Source organism: Musca domestica, unplaced genomic scaffold (assembly GCF_030504385.1).
Source record: "Musca domestica strain aabys unplaced genomic scaffold, Musca_domestica.polishedcontigs.V.1.1 7, whole genome shotgun sequence".
Taxonomy (NCBI): domain Eukaryota; kingdom Metazoa; phylum Arthropoda; class Insecta; order Diptera; family Muscidae; genus Musca; species Musca domestica.
The window spans coordinates 1,633,755-1,646,936 of NW_026712383.1; the positions used below are offsets into that span (position 1 = coordinate 1,633,755).

The window sequence follows — 13,182 nt, forward strand, 5'->3', positions numbered from 1 at the left end:
CCTTGCCCTAATTAAAATAAAGCTTAACTTTTTACACAATGAGTCTTATTGTTCACTGGTAGGAATTCAATAAGAATTCAATAATAATCTTTTCAAAATCACTTCACTTTTCCACTTTAATATTTTATTTTCACTTCTTGTCACTTGATGATACCACTTTGAATGTTCGACACTGAATCCGTTGCCATCGCCACGAAAACGAGTATTTATAGAAAATTGTGCTGTTAGCATCAACTTTCGGGGTTGATATGTTAGTGAATTCTTACCTATCCGTATACCAAATGTACACGCACACACAAGAGAGAACATACAATACTAACGGCAAATGTACACACACACATATAACTGTACATACTTTACTTGTGCGTTAAATGGTTGGAGAGAGCCTCAAATTTTGTATAAATACGAGCGGAATCGCCGGAAAAAAACATTAGTGCTCAAACTGTTCGTGAAGTGATAAGTGAAATAAACTAAAGTGAAAAAATGACTGGTCGTGGTAAAGGTGGTAAAGGCTTGGGAAAAGGTGGCGCTAAACGTCACAGGAAAGTGCTCCGTGATAACATCCAAGGTATTACCAAGCCAGCTATTAGACGTTTGGCTCGTCGTGGCGGTGTAAAACGTATCTCTGGCCTGATTTACGAAGAAACTCGTGGTGTTCTGAAGGTGTTTTTGGAAAACGTTATTCGTGATGCTGTCACCTACACCGAACATGCTAAGCGTAAAACCGTCACCGCTATGGATGTCGTATATGCTTTGAAGAGACAAGGCCGTACCTTGTACGGTTTCGGCGGTTAAACAAATTCTTGACGCAATTTGGAGAAATCTTTTTTTACAACAAAACAATCGGTCCTTTTCAGGACCACAAAATATATCAAAAAAGAGATACTTTCTTGTTGAAAACTATTTTTTAAATTAAAATAAATAAAAAATAAACACTTACCTTAGGAAATATAAGAATTTTATGTCAAAATTTCTAATAATTTTCTTTTTCAGCTTTCTCGTATTTTTTTTCTCACAATTCGTGAAAAATGTCTAAAAATCAAATAAAGAAAAAATATAAATACTTACTCGTTTCAATTTTCTCCAGAATATTTTCACCGAAAACCTTCTTTTACCGATGTCTCGTATTTTATTCCCGATCACAAACATGCCGTCGGCAACTCACATCGCTAAACACATTTAGTTCTTCTTCTTCTTCCTTTTCGTATTATATGAGTATAACATAGCGTCGCTTTATGTATGTATTGGTGCTGTTTAGTCAATATTACTAAAGAACAACCATGCTGTGGTAGCAAAGTAATTTCATTTTGACTTTTTTTAAACATTGTTGCATATTTTCTCAAAATTTTATTTTAAATTGTTAAAAATATTTAATAAATAGATCGTTGATTCATATTATTTTCAAAAATTTCATTAAAAATTTCTAAATTATTCACTTATAATTTCCTTTAAAATTGTATCGAAAATTAAAATCATTATTTTTTTTTTTTAATTAAAATCACTGAATTTTATTTAAAAATTCTTCATTAAATTAATTTTATTTTATTTTATTTATGTTAAATTTTCTTATTTAATTTTCAATTAATTTAATTTTTCATTAGATTATTTTTTAAAAATCACTTTTCCTTTTATTTAAAATTATTTAATTTATTTCCTTTTCATTAATTTAAAAAATTTTGATTTCATTTAAAGTATCTTTTATTTTCATAAAATCTATTTATTATTCGAAATTTCTTTAATTTATTTTCAAATATTTTCATTAAAATTTGCTTAAATTTTCATTAATTTTGCCTTAATTTTCTAAAATTTTCTTATTTTAATTTAATTTAATTATTAATTTACGTTATTTTATTTTTCTTTGTAATTATTTTCGTTAATTTTCATTTTACTATGTTACTTTTATTCTATTTTTTTGGTTCCAAATTTTTCATAGCACCACAATGCGCTTTTATTTTCATGTATGCGTCGATTTATTTCCACCAAAACACTACTTTGCCGCCAAAATTCCCTTGCAAATCGTCTACTTTATGCCTTCCCCAAGAATGCGCCGGGGTACGATTTTTTCACATAAAATTACTACCCAGCCAGCCAGCCACCACCAACTGCCACATGCTTCTTCTTCTACCTCATAGTATACATACTCATTTGGTGACGCCACGATCTCTCCTCTCTCGCGCTCGCTCTATTCCTGAAATCATAAGAGACAACAACAACGACAACACAAATATGCAACTGACAACGAAAAACAGTTATTTAGGGTCCCTTTTTTTATTCATCTTTTTTTAAGGGAATTCATTAATGTTAATTTATTTACATTAAAGTATTATAGAATTTTTTGAATTAATTTTAGGTAACATTAAATGTGTGACCCCCCCTTATCGTATTATTTAGATAAACTTAGAAAAATAAGACTTTATGCTAAGTATTTTTAATCTATAGACTTAAGAAATATTGTTAGTTAATAAGTTATTAAATAACTATGTGTAGAGAGCAGATGAAAAAAATAAACTTGAACTTGAACTTGAAAAACAGTTATTCTGCCAACGGCTAATACAAAATTATTGAGAATTTTTATTTTTTTCATACAAATGTAGCTTGACGCAATTTTCTTTCTCTTTTCAAATATTTTTTGTCGTCCTGAAAAGGACGGATTGGTTGATTTTTCTATGGAATCATACGATGGTCTGTATTCTTCTTCTTTTTCATTCCATAATACCTTTCGAAATAATTTAGGCTTTCTTTTCGGTCTTCTTGGGCAAGAGAACAGCTTGGATGTTTGGCAATACACCACCTTGGGCAATGGTAACGCCAGACAGCAATTTGTTCAATTCTTCGTCGTTACGGATGGCCAATTGCAAGTGACGGGGAATGATACGAGTCTTCTTGTTGTCACGGGCAGCATTGCCAGCCAATTCCAAGACTTCAGCAGCCAAATATTCCATGACAGCGGCTAAATAGACGGGAGCACCGGCACCAACACGCTCAGCATAGTTGCCTTTGCGCAACAGACGATGGATACGACCGACGGGGAATTGAAGACCAGCACGATTGGAACGGGACTTTGCCTTTCCCTTAACTTTGCCACCTTTACCACGACCAGACATTTTCACTTTATTTTAGTTTTAAACACTTCACTTAAGCACTGAAAAACACAAATGATAAAAATTTTCGGATCGAAACGTGCTATTTATACTTTTCTCACACACACATTTCTTCAATAATGGGGTGGTTTGCCTTGTGTGTGCCTGCTAGCTGTGACTACCTGAAATTCTTGTCGACTACAATCTACAAATTCTGTATAGCTGCCCGTTTTGGTTATCTTTCAAGTGTTAACAGTGTTTGTGTGCGCATCTAATGAAGTGAAATATAACAAGCTACAAAGCAAAGTGAAGCTTACTGTGTTCGCTCCTTATTTGGAGTAGTGTTAAAAATAAACATTAATAGTGGAAAAAAGACATTCAAATGTAAAATTGAATATGGATGAAAAAACATCCAAAATAAACACTACCATCATAAAAGGTAGAAAAGTGACTGTTGAAGCATTTTTTGATGAAAATATTACTACATTAAATAAAAATAATAATGTAGTCAAACAAACATCTGCTGACATTAATTGTGAAAATAAGGCATTGGCTACGCCCATCGAATACCTAAGTGATGCAAGCATAAATGCGGCAACAAGTGATACTTCCAAAACTATAAAAGACATTTCATTGCGAAAACGCAAAAAGAAAAAGAGAGCTGAAGGTGACAGTAGTGAATCATCTTTAGAAAATTCAATTCAGATCAATGCACAGCTTATGGCCGAATTAAAAAGCCTAAAAGAAAAATATAATATCCTATGTGAAGAATTACAAAAATATAAATCGCAAGAATTCAATAAGCATACAAAGGCTAAAGATGCAAATAATGATTGGTCGGCTGAGGTAGCAGAAAACCTCAGCACTGCGATGGATGTAGAAGTACAAACTGCACTGCCAGCAGTTTCTGTTCGTACGGACGGTACGAAAAATATTGCAAAAATCAACAATGGAAAAGTGATAATGAAGGACGACATCCAGAAATCAAGCAAAATCGACAAAATTCCGGCAAACGGCAATAATATGCAGAAATCTACAAATATGCAGAAATCTTCAAATATGCAGAAATCTTCAAATGTGCAGAAATCTTCAGATGTCCCGGCGACTAGCAGTCCAACTACATCTAATAATAAGAATGACAGTAGAAAAACGAATACTTCTATAACTGTATACGATATCAGTGCGAAAGAGATGTCCAAACTAATCAACGAATGGTTGGGTCACGGTGAGTACTCATTAATTTTATTAAGAAATTCAAGAATAAATGTGAAGGTCAGATCTCTCGAAGACTTTACAAAGGTAACACAGAAATTAGGTGAATCTGGTATAAAATACCACACCCATACACCCAAAATTCTCTTACCATATAAGGTAGTGGTAGAAAATCTCTCCAGCGAATTTTCAGAAAACGAAATTAGAAATTGTTTGGAAAATAATTTTAATTTTAACTTTCCAATTGAGGTAATTAAAACCATTAATATTTCAGAAAATAAATGGTTAATTTGGTTTGCACGCCACTCAGATATTAATAAAATTTATAAAATCAAGAAAATTCTTAATTGGAATGTACGCATTCGTAAGAATAAAGGTAGAAATGACACGCAGTGCCGAAATTGTCAAAGACCTGGACATACTTCTGCAGGATGCGGCATGCCATATAGGTGTGTTAAATGTTGCGACCCTCATGGTCCAGGGGAATGTCCACTACCTGGTAAAGAACAGGGAATTGATGAAATTACGATTGTTGATCCAAATACTGGAGAAGAAGTTAGAAAAACCATTAAATGTGTCAATTGCGAAAAAGAGGGGCATGTTGCAAGTTCCCCCAAATGCCCAATGAAAATAGCTTATATGGCAAAAATAAATAAAGCCAAGGAAGAAGCACGTGCCAAATCAATGGCATATAAAGCATCTTCGGCATTGACACGTCCAGGTGTTCAGTACGCTGATGTAATAAACAACAGCCGTACTACAAAACCAGCCCCTAACATTCAGCCTACCCCACATAGGCAGCAAAATGAAGGTATTTTGGATATATTCTCTACCGTATCGGAGGATTGTCAAAAGACATTTGGTGTCAACTTGAGTTTAGTCATAAATCGAGTGGTTAAATTCATACCAGAATACCGAAGATTAAAAGAGACAGAGGGGCAAGCCCAAGCCACTCTTGGCATGATATTCGCAATGAGTAGTATCGATGACTAATTCACTTATTTGCTTTTTTCTGAACATAAACTCTTGTATCTCATTGGCCAAGAGACATTATCTCAATATTTTTATACGAGATGATAAGGAGCTCATGACGACCCTCCCATTCTGGAAAAAAGACATCTCTCTCCCGCCGACCTTACTAAGCTTCGAGATGAAGGAATACTTTATGATAATAATAGTAATCTCCTATTCTACCATAGAAGATACAAAACATTTAATATTACAGACACAGTGTACATTACCTCACAATAATGTATGTATTATTATGTAAATATTGTATATAATTGTAGTTTAAGTATAGATTTAAGATTAGTATTAAGCCTAGATTTAAGATTAGATTTAAGACAAATTTTCAAAAAATTATATGAACTAGCTCTTTTTAATAATCCTTTTTTGAGCTACTACTAATGACCATTAACTTAAAAATGTATGATGATGTGTAAACAGTAAAACTGTTACACTATTATAACAAAATCAACTTGTTATATGTAAATTGATATACCTAGGCTTAAGAGATTTCAAAAATCCCAAGCATATATTAAATTGAATTTAAAATAAGCCAATATTTTCTTTGTAACAATATATGGATTAATAAATGGCAAATTTAAAAGCAAAAGCAACCGTTTTGGTTATCATTTGTGAACAGTGTTAAAAGTGTTTGTGTGATTCAAAAAAATAATAAGTGAAAATGCCTCCTAAAACCAGTGGTAAAGCAGCAAAGAAGGCCGGCAAAGCCCAAAAGAACATTACCAAGGGCGATAAGTCGAAGAGACGTACCAAGCGTAAGGAGAGTTACGCTATCTACATTTACAAAGTGTTGAAGCAAGTCCATCCCGACACCGGTATCTCCTCCAAGGCCATGAGCATCATGAACAGTTTCGTCAACGATATCTTCGAACGTATTGCCGCCGAAGCCTCTCGTTTGGCCCACTACAACAAGCGCTCGACCATCACCAGTCGGGAAATCCAGACCGCCGTCCGTCTATTGTTGCCCGGTGAATTGGCTAAGCACGCCGTCAGTGAAGGTACCAAGGCTGTTACTAAATACACCAGCTCCAAGTAAATGTCTTGATATTTTTCATTTTCATGCGTCGAAATACTACCTTAAAAGGCCCTTTTCAGGGCCACAAAAAACATTTCAAAAGAGATCATATTTTTGTTGAAGCTACAATTTATCATTATTTAGTAATAAACGAATAAAATTCCATAAGAAATATATTTTTCTCTATACAATGATTTTTCCATGCATTTAGCTAACTCGCATATGTGCCTATGTGTAACCTTTGCTTGCTTGCTTGTGCGATATGCTATAACAGCCATCGTCGTCGTGTATGTGTGCGTGTGTTAGTGGTGATTTGCCTTGCCGTCGTTGATCAACATCGAATGGGCATCATGTATGTGTGAGCATTTTGTTACAGCACAACGGCAAAGCAACGAAATATAAGGCTGAGGCAGAAATTTTCAAAGGAAAAAATATATTGATGGAAAATGTAAATATTTTGCCAAAATGTCATTTCTGGGTGAAATTTGTGAAATTTGAGAGAATATGAAAATGACAAAATTTTCAAAATTAAGTAGAAATTATAAAATTGACCAAATTATGGGGATTTTCGAGAATTATGACCTGTGGGTAATTAGGAAAAAATTTAAATATTTTATTATCTTTTATGACCTGGGTTAAAAAATAATCCAGTGGCGTCCTCGATTATATTGGCTCAATAAAATTACCTAATAAGAACAGTAATTAGCGAAAGTAATTTTTTTTCCCAAAATCAAACACGTGTACAAATTTACTTATTTATTTAGGTAACAAAAATATATACGATAACTGTTGAAAATATTTTTCTCTTTTTTAATTTAATTTGTAGCCCTGAAAAGGGCTGTTAGATAGTATGTTTTCGAATATCGAAAATATTGTGGAAAAAGTAATCTTTCTGGGAAAAATTACTTCTTGGCGGCGGTTTTCTTAGCAGCTGGCTTCTTTGCTGCTGCGGCCTTTTTGGGCTTAGCAGCTGCAGTTTTTGCCTTGGGTGCCTTTGGTTTAGTGGCAGATGCTTTGGCGGCGGTCTTTGCTGGTTTAGCTTTAACTGTACCGGTTTTCTTGGCAGCCTTTGCCTTTGTTTTGTCGGCCTTCTTCTTTTCAGCGGTCTTCTTGGCGGCAGAGGGTTTTTTGGCAGCTGCCTTCTTCTCACCAGCGGCCTTTTTAGGGGCGGCAGCCTTCTTCTTTTTGTCACCAGCGGCTGGGGCCTTCTTCTTCTTTTCAGCAGTCTTAGCTTTGGGTTCCTTAGAGGCCGAAGCAGACAATTTGAATGAACCAGAAGCACCCTTACCTTTAGTTTGGATCAATTTTCCACTGGCAACGGCACCTTTCAAGTACTTCTTGATGAAGGGGGCCAATTTTTGGGCATCTACTTTGTAGGTGCTGGCCAAGTATTTCTTGATGGCGGGCAATGATGAACCTCCACGTTCCTTCAGGGTCTTGATGGCGGCATCAACCATTTGCTGGGTTGGAGGGTGGGTAGGGGCAGCTGATGGCTTCTTTGCTTTGGCAGCGGCTTTTTTTGGTGCCTTTTTCTCAACAGCGGCAACTGGGGAGGCGGTGGCTTCAACAACGGCGGCGTCAGACATGGTTATTCACTGTTTGGTTTATATTTCACTGTTAACACAAATACACTCACAAATTTATGTGTACTATTATTTTTGTTAGCGGCGAGCTAAAGTGTAGGTACATCGAAAAGATGAGATGTGCATAGTAGTCAATTGGTAAATTTTTCGAAAGATTGTGTGGAAGCGTGTTTAATTTTTTACAAAAGTTTTCGGAGAAATTAAATTTTCCTGAAGAAGCTTTGATAATTTTCACTAAAAATGTTTTATACCTTTAAAGTATAGATTTCAGGCTATGTTTTAAAGAAAGTTTGGTGTAATTATCACTTGCCGTTTGTGAATTATAAACGTTTAACTTGGCAGATTATAAAAATGTAATCACAAATTTCCAACTAAAATTTAAAAAAATCAAATTTTTTACGAAAATTTAATTGAAAATTCTTTTTGAAAATGTAGCCTGATATGTTTACTTTAGGATCAAAGAAAAATATTGATGCAATTTCATATTTTACTATGTGAAAAAATTGAAATTATTATGTGGTCTATGACAGCAGAAATCCTCTTGTTGGCATAATTTCAATGAAGAAAAGTTTTTCTTGAAATAAATTTGAAAGCTCAAATCTTAATAAGTTTTATAAAAATTTCTTAAAAAACATTTCAGAATTTGTATATTTACATCAAAATATAACATTATTCACAAAAAGTCATAATTTACGGGGAAAAGTTACAAAATCCCCAGAATACTTCATACTACCAATGTACAGGCATTCACTGACAAACGGTTATGTATTTTCATTTTGCAATATTTTTTGTGAATTTTAACATAATTTGTTCTATAATTTATAAAAAATAGTATTAAAAGCCATTTTCTACGTTATTTTGTCAATTTTTTGTTAATTTTATAAAAAAATATTCCCAAAAAGAAATTCCTCTTTACAGGCAAATATCAACTAGAACACTTAGAAATGTCATGAAATTAATTGCGTTTTACAAAAATGATTTTCGATCAACTTCAAAGGTAGATATTATTGGAATTCCTTTTTATAATACTTTTAATTATATTTTACATCAAAATTCTGAACAAATCAATTATTTTCTTCTTCAATTTTTGAAAATAATAAATTATTACCAATTTCTCTAAATACATCGGGCATAAATAATTTTGTAATTCCATATGGAGAAAATTCATATTTAAATGTCTTAAAATGCGTATAAAACAATTCAAAATTTTGCTGAAAATGAAAAAAACATATTTCATACATCATTCCTGAAAAAAAATTAAATAGGAGGGCAACATTTTAGCTGGAAATTTTTAAAATTCACATGAAATAATTCGTAGAAATTGAAGGCAGAGAATTTTTCCCGTTAAATTGAATAGTCCACAACAGAAAAAAATGATCGAAGGGGAATAAAATGAGAGAAATAGACAAATGTCGCGCCAAAAATCATAAAGAGAGCAATTTTTTGTTTAACGGGAAAAGGAAAAAAACAAAATGGACAAAAAAAATCCCGTTAGCAAAATGTATGTGGTGGTTGTTTTTATGAGTCATTGCATTTTTTTTTTTTTTTTTTTTTTTTTTTTTTTTTTTTTTTTCGAAGAGGGAGTACAAAAATGATAATAATTTTGCAAATTAAAGGAAAATATCAAAATGGATAATTCAAAAAATTCAAATAAAATTCAAAAAATAAAATATTCGATCAAAATAAAATAAAAAAATTAAATAAAAAAATAAAGTGTCGAAAAATCATCAACGAAAAAAAAAAAACAACATCAAAAAATATATCTTTATTATAAAAAATGTTAATTGTTGAAAAATAATCATAGCCCTAAATTATTTTTATTTATTTCAAAAAAATACTAAAAATTGTAGATTGAGTAAAAATATCTCTTTTTTGTAAAATATTTGTGGTCCTGAAAAGGACCGATTGTTTTGTTGTAAAATTGTTGCTTTTAAAACGTCAAGAATTTAAGCACGTTCTCCACGAATACGTCTGGCCAATTGGATATCCTTAGGCATGATGGTGACACGCTTAGCATGGATGGCGCACAAGTTAGTATCTTCGAAAAGACCAACCAAGTAGGCTTCACTGGCTTCTTGCAAGGCCATAACAGCAGAGCTCTGGAAACGCAAGTCAGTTTTGAAATCTTGAGCGATTTCACGAACCAAACGTTGGAAGGGCAATTTGCGGATCAACAATTCAGTACTCTTCTGGTAACGACGGATTTCACGCAAAGCAACTGTACCAGGACGGAAACGATGAGGCTTCTTAACACCGCCGGTGGCTGGGGCACTCTTACGGGCAGCTTTGGTAGCTAGTTGTTTACGGGGAGCCTTTCCACCGGTCGATTTACGGGCAGTTTGCTTAGTACGAGCCATTTTTCACTTGAATTTTTTTCACTTCACTAGAGATATGCACACAAACACGGTAGACACTGTAATAACGTTGCCATCGCCACGAAAACGAGTATTTATAGAAAATTGTGCTGTTAGCATCAACTTTCGGGGTTGATATGTTAGTGAATTCTTACCTATCCGTATACCAAATGTACACGCACACACAAGAGAGAACATACAATACTAACGGCAAATGTACACACACACATATAACTGTACATACTTTACTTGTGCGTTAAATGGTTGGAGAGAGCCTCAAATTTTGTATAAATACGAGCGGAATCGCCGGAAAAAAACGAGGACTTTGCCGCGAGCAGTGAAACAGTGCACATCGTGATAGCTATTTAAAAAGTGACTAATTAAAAGTGCAGTGAAGGGTAAATTAAAAGCTTTTATTCAGTGTTCTCAAAGTGAGTGAACTAAAAGAAACAAATCTAAGTGAACTTACACTTCTAAAAGGGGTAAGGCAAAGTTGCCTGAGTCCCAAAAACATTAAAAAGAACTGCCTAAAAATGGATCCTGGTGAAGTTTTTTCTGACCAAGGTAGTACTAATACCGAAAGCACAAGTGAAGTTAAAGGAAAGCATAGAAAGCGTAAAAAAGGAAAAAATATCTCTAGTGATACAGATGAAGAACAAATTTTTAAATTAAAGAAAGACCTTGAAAGTGAAAATGAACGTAATCAAAAACTACATTCCATTTTAAATGAAGTTATGAAGGATCGCGAAAGCATGAAAATAAAAATAAAGGAATTGGAAAATGAAATTAAAAAACTGAAAAACAATGAAATTACTGATCAACCTAATAATAAACATGTAAATGAAGATTTAACACACACAGACATTGAAAATGATGTTACGAAAAATAAAACATCTCAACAGAATAATAATTTAAACACTGACTGGGCTGCTGAAGCGAGCGAAGGCTTCGGTATGGCGAATACCAGACGTAAACCAAAAAGAAATGTTACCGTCCGAGTTATAAACGACATTAACACTGAAGAAAAAATGGATGCATCTAACTTGAACGTGGAAATGGCGCCTAGCTGTAGCGATGAAACTCAAAAGGATTCTCAAACAAATATAAATACTTTAGACAAACCAGGTAAGACCAGCCCTCCACCTATATTCAAAATATATAATGTTAATATAAAAGAGATATCAAACAAATTAAATAACCTGCTAGGACATAACTTGTTTACTTTCAACGTTATAAATAAGAACTTAACTTCCTTGAAATTATCTAAATCTGAAGATCATTCAAAAGTTAAAGAATTTCTTATTGAAAACAATTATTCATTTTTTACATATACTCCAAAAGAAGAAAAACCAATTTCATTATTAATTAAAAAATTAACAGGCGCATTTGAGAAAGAGGACATTTTAAACTACTATAAAGAGAGAGAAAATGAATTACATATAAAAATTTTAAATATTATAGAACTTAAAGGAAGTAATTGGATAATACAGCTATCCAGAGATAGTGATATAAAAGCATTTATGAGACAAAAATTTATTTTACAATGTGGAGTATCAATAGAAAGCTATAAAAGAGAAGATTTAATACAATGTAGAAACTGTCAGCGTGCTGGACATATTGCAGGAAACTGTAACATGCCCTACAGATGCGTGAAATGTGACCAACCACATGGCCCTAAAGAATGCCAAATACCACCTAAAGAGCAAAATAATGTCGAACAAATAATCACAGATCCAATTACCGGAAAAGTTGTTAAACAAATTGGCAAACCTGTTTATTGCGTTAACTGCAAGGAATACGGACATGTAGCTAGCTATAAACAGTGCCCTAGTAGGCTTAAAATTTTAGAAAAAATTAGAGGAAAATCTATATCAAATACTCCTACAAATAAAAAGAATTATAATCCTATGATAGTAAATTCCAGTATTTCATATTCAAGCGTTACTAAGGCCCACAATAACGCATCAAATAATGGTAGCAATAACATGCAATCTAATGCTTTCCAAGTATTTAATGAAGATTGTAAAAAATACATAGGTAAGGACATGCTTACCATATTAAAGAAAATTGATATTTATGCCAAAAATCGAATAAATCTCAAAACTGATGAAGAAAGAGCCCAAGCTATATTTAATCTCTTACTTGAATTAAAACAATGAATAAGCTAAAAGTAATATTCATCAATGTAAACTCTATTGTGTCTAGACACAGGAGGCATTACCTACATCTATTTATTGAAAAACACAATCCTGACATTTTGTTAATTGCTGAACATAAGTTGGCTCCCAGGCATAATTTTCATGAAAAACATTATAATATCTTTCGGCAAAATAGGGTGGATGGTCGTGGTGGTGGCACTGCAATAATGGTTAGAAGATGGATCAAGGCGGAACAAATAAATGTTAATTTAGGTGAAATTGAGGGTACAGTAGTTGAGCTTAAAGGACAAAACAACAGCTTAATAGTAATGGCTTTATATAAAAGGCCACAAGAAAATGTTCTGATGGAGGACCTTTTAAAAATAAGCAGCATAATAGGTAATAAGCATGCCATAATAGGAGCAGATCTGAATGCAAAAAACCCTCTATGGGGAGGGAATGTAACTAATGCTAGTGGTAGAGTACTCTGTGAGTGGTTAGATACATCCCCTAACATTTTAATAAGACAAACTAATGGTCCAACTAGAAGTGATTTTAATGCGCACTCATACATTGACATATTTATCACCACCTCCAATATAGATGTTTTCTCCACAAATGGTCTTGACTGTGCTGAAACTTTAGACTATAATTCAGATCACAAAGCCATTATGATAACTGTACAAACATTAAGGCTGGAAAAGTGCAAAAAAGAAGTTTTGTTTAATTTTAATACTTTTAAAAAAAGAGAATTTAATCAATTTTTAGAACAAA

At 33.1% G+C, this 13,182-nt stretch overlaps 4 protein-coding genes across 4 annotated transcripts; 2 read left to right on the plus strand and 2 right to left on the minus strand.

Annotated features, from left to right (window-relative positions):
• Positions 1-449: 449 nt before the first annotated feature.
• On the plus strand, positions 450-856 carry LOC131806138 (histone H4). The gene has a single exon (XM_059130068.1). It carries the CDS (start codon positions 484-486, stop codon positions 793-795), a length of 312 nt encoding a protein of 103 aa, XP_058986051.1. The 5' UTR covers positions 450-483; the 3' UTR covers positions 796-856.
• Positions 857-2,729: 1,873 nt separating this feature from the next.
• Positions 2,730-3,104, minus strand: LOC131806215 (histone H2A). Its single transcript, XM_059130172.1, has one exon. It carries the CDS (start codon positions 3,102-3,104, stop codon positions 2,730-2,732), a length of 375 nt encoding a protein of 124 aa, XP_058986155.1.
• A 2,875-nt stretch (positions 3,105-5,979) lies between these two features.
• On the plus strand, positions 5,980-6,354 carry LOC131806216 (histone H2B). The gene has a single exon (XM_059130174.1). It carries the CDS (start codon positions 5,980-5,982, stop codon positions 6,352-6,354), a length of 375 nt encoding a protein of 124 aa, XP_058986157.1.
• Positions 6,355-7,235: 881 nt separating this feature from the next.
• LOC131806217 (histone H1-like) lies at positions 7,236-7,919 on the minus strand. The gene has a single exon (XM_059130175.1). The coding sequence runs from the start codon at positions 7,917-7,919 to the stop codon at positions 7,236-7,238; it is 684 nt and encodes a 227-aa protein (XP_058986158.1).
• Between the last annotated feature and the right edge of the window lie 5,263 nt (positions 7,920-13,182).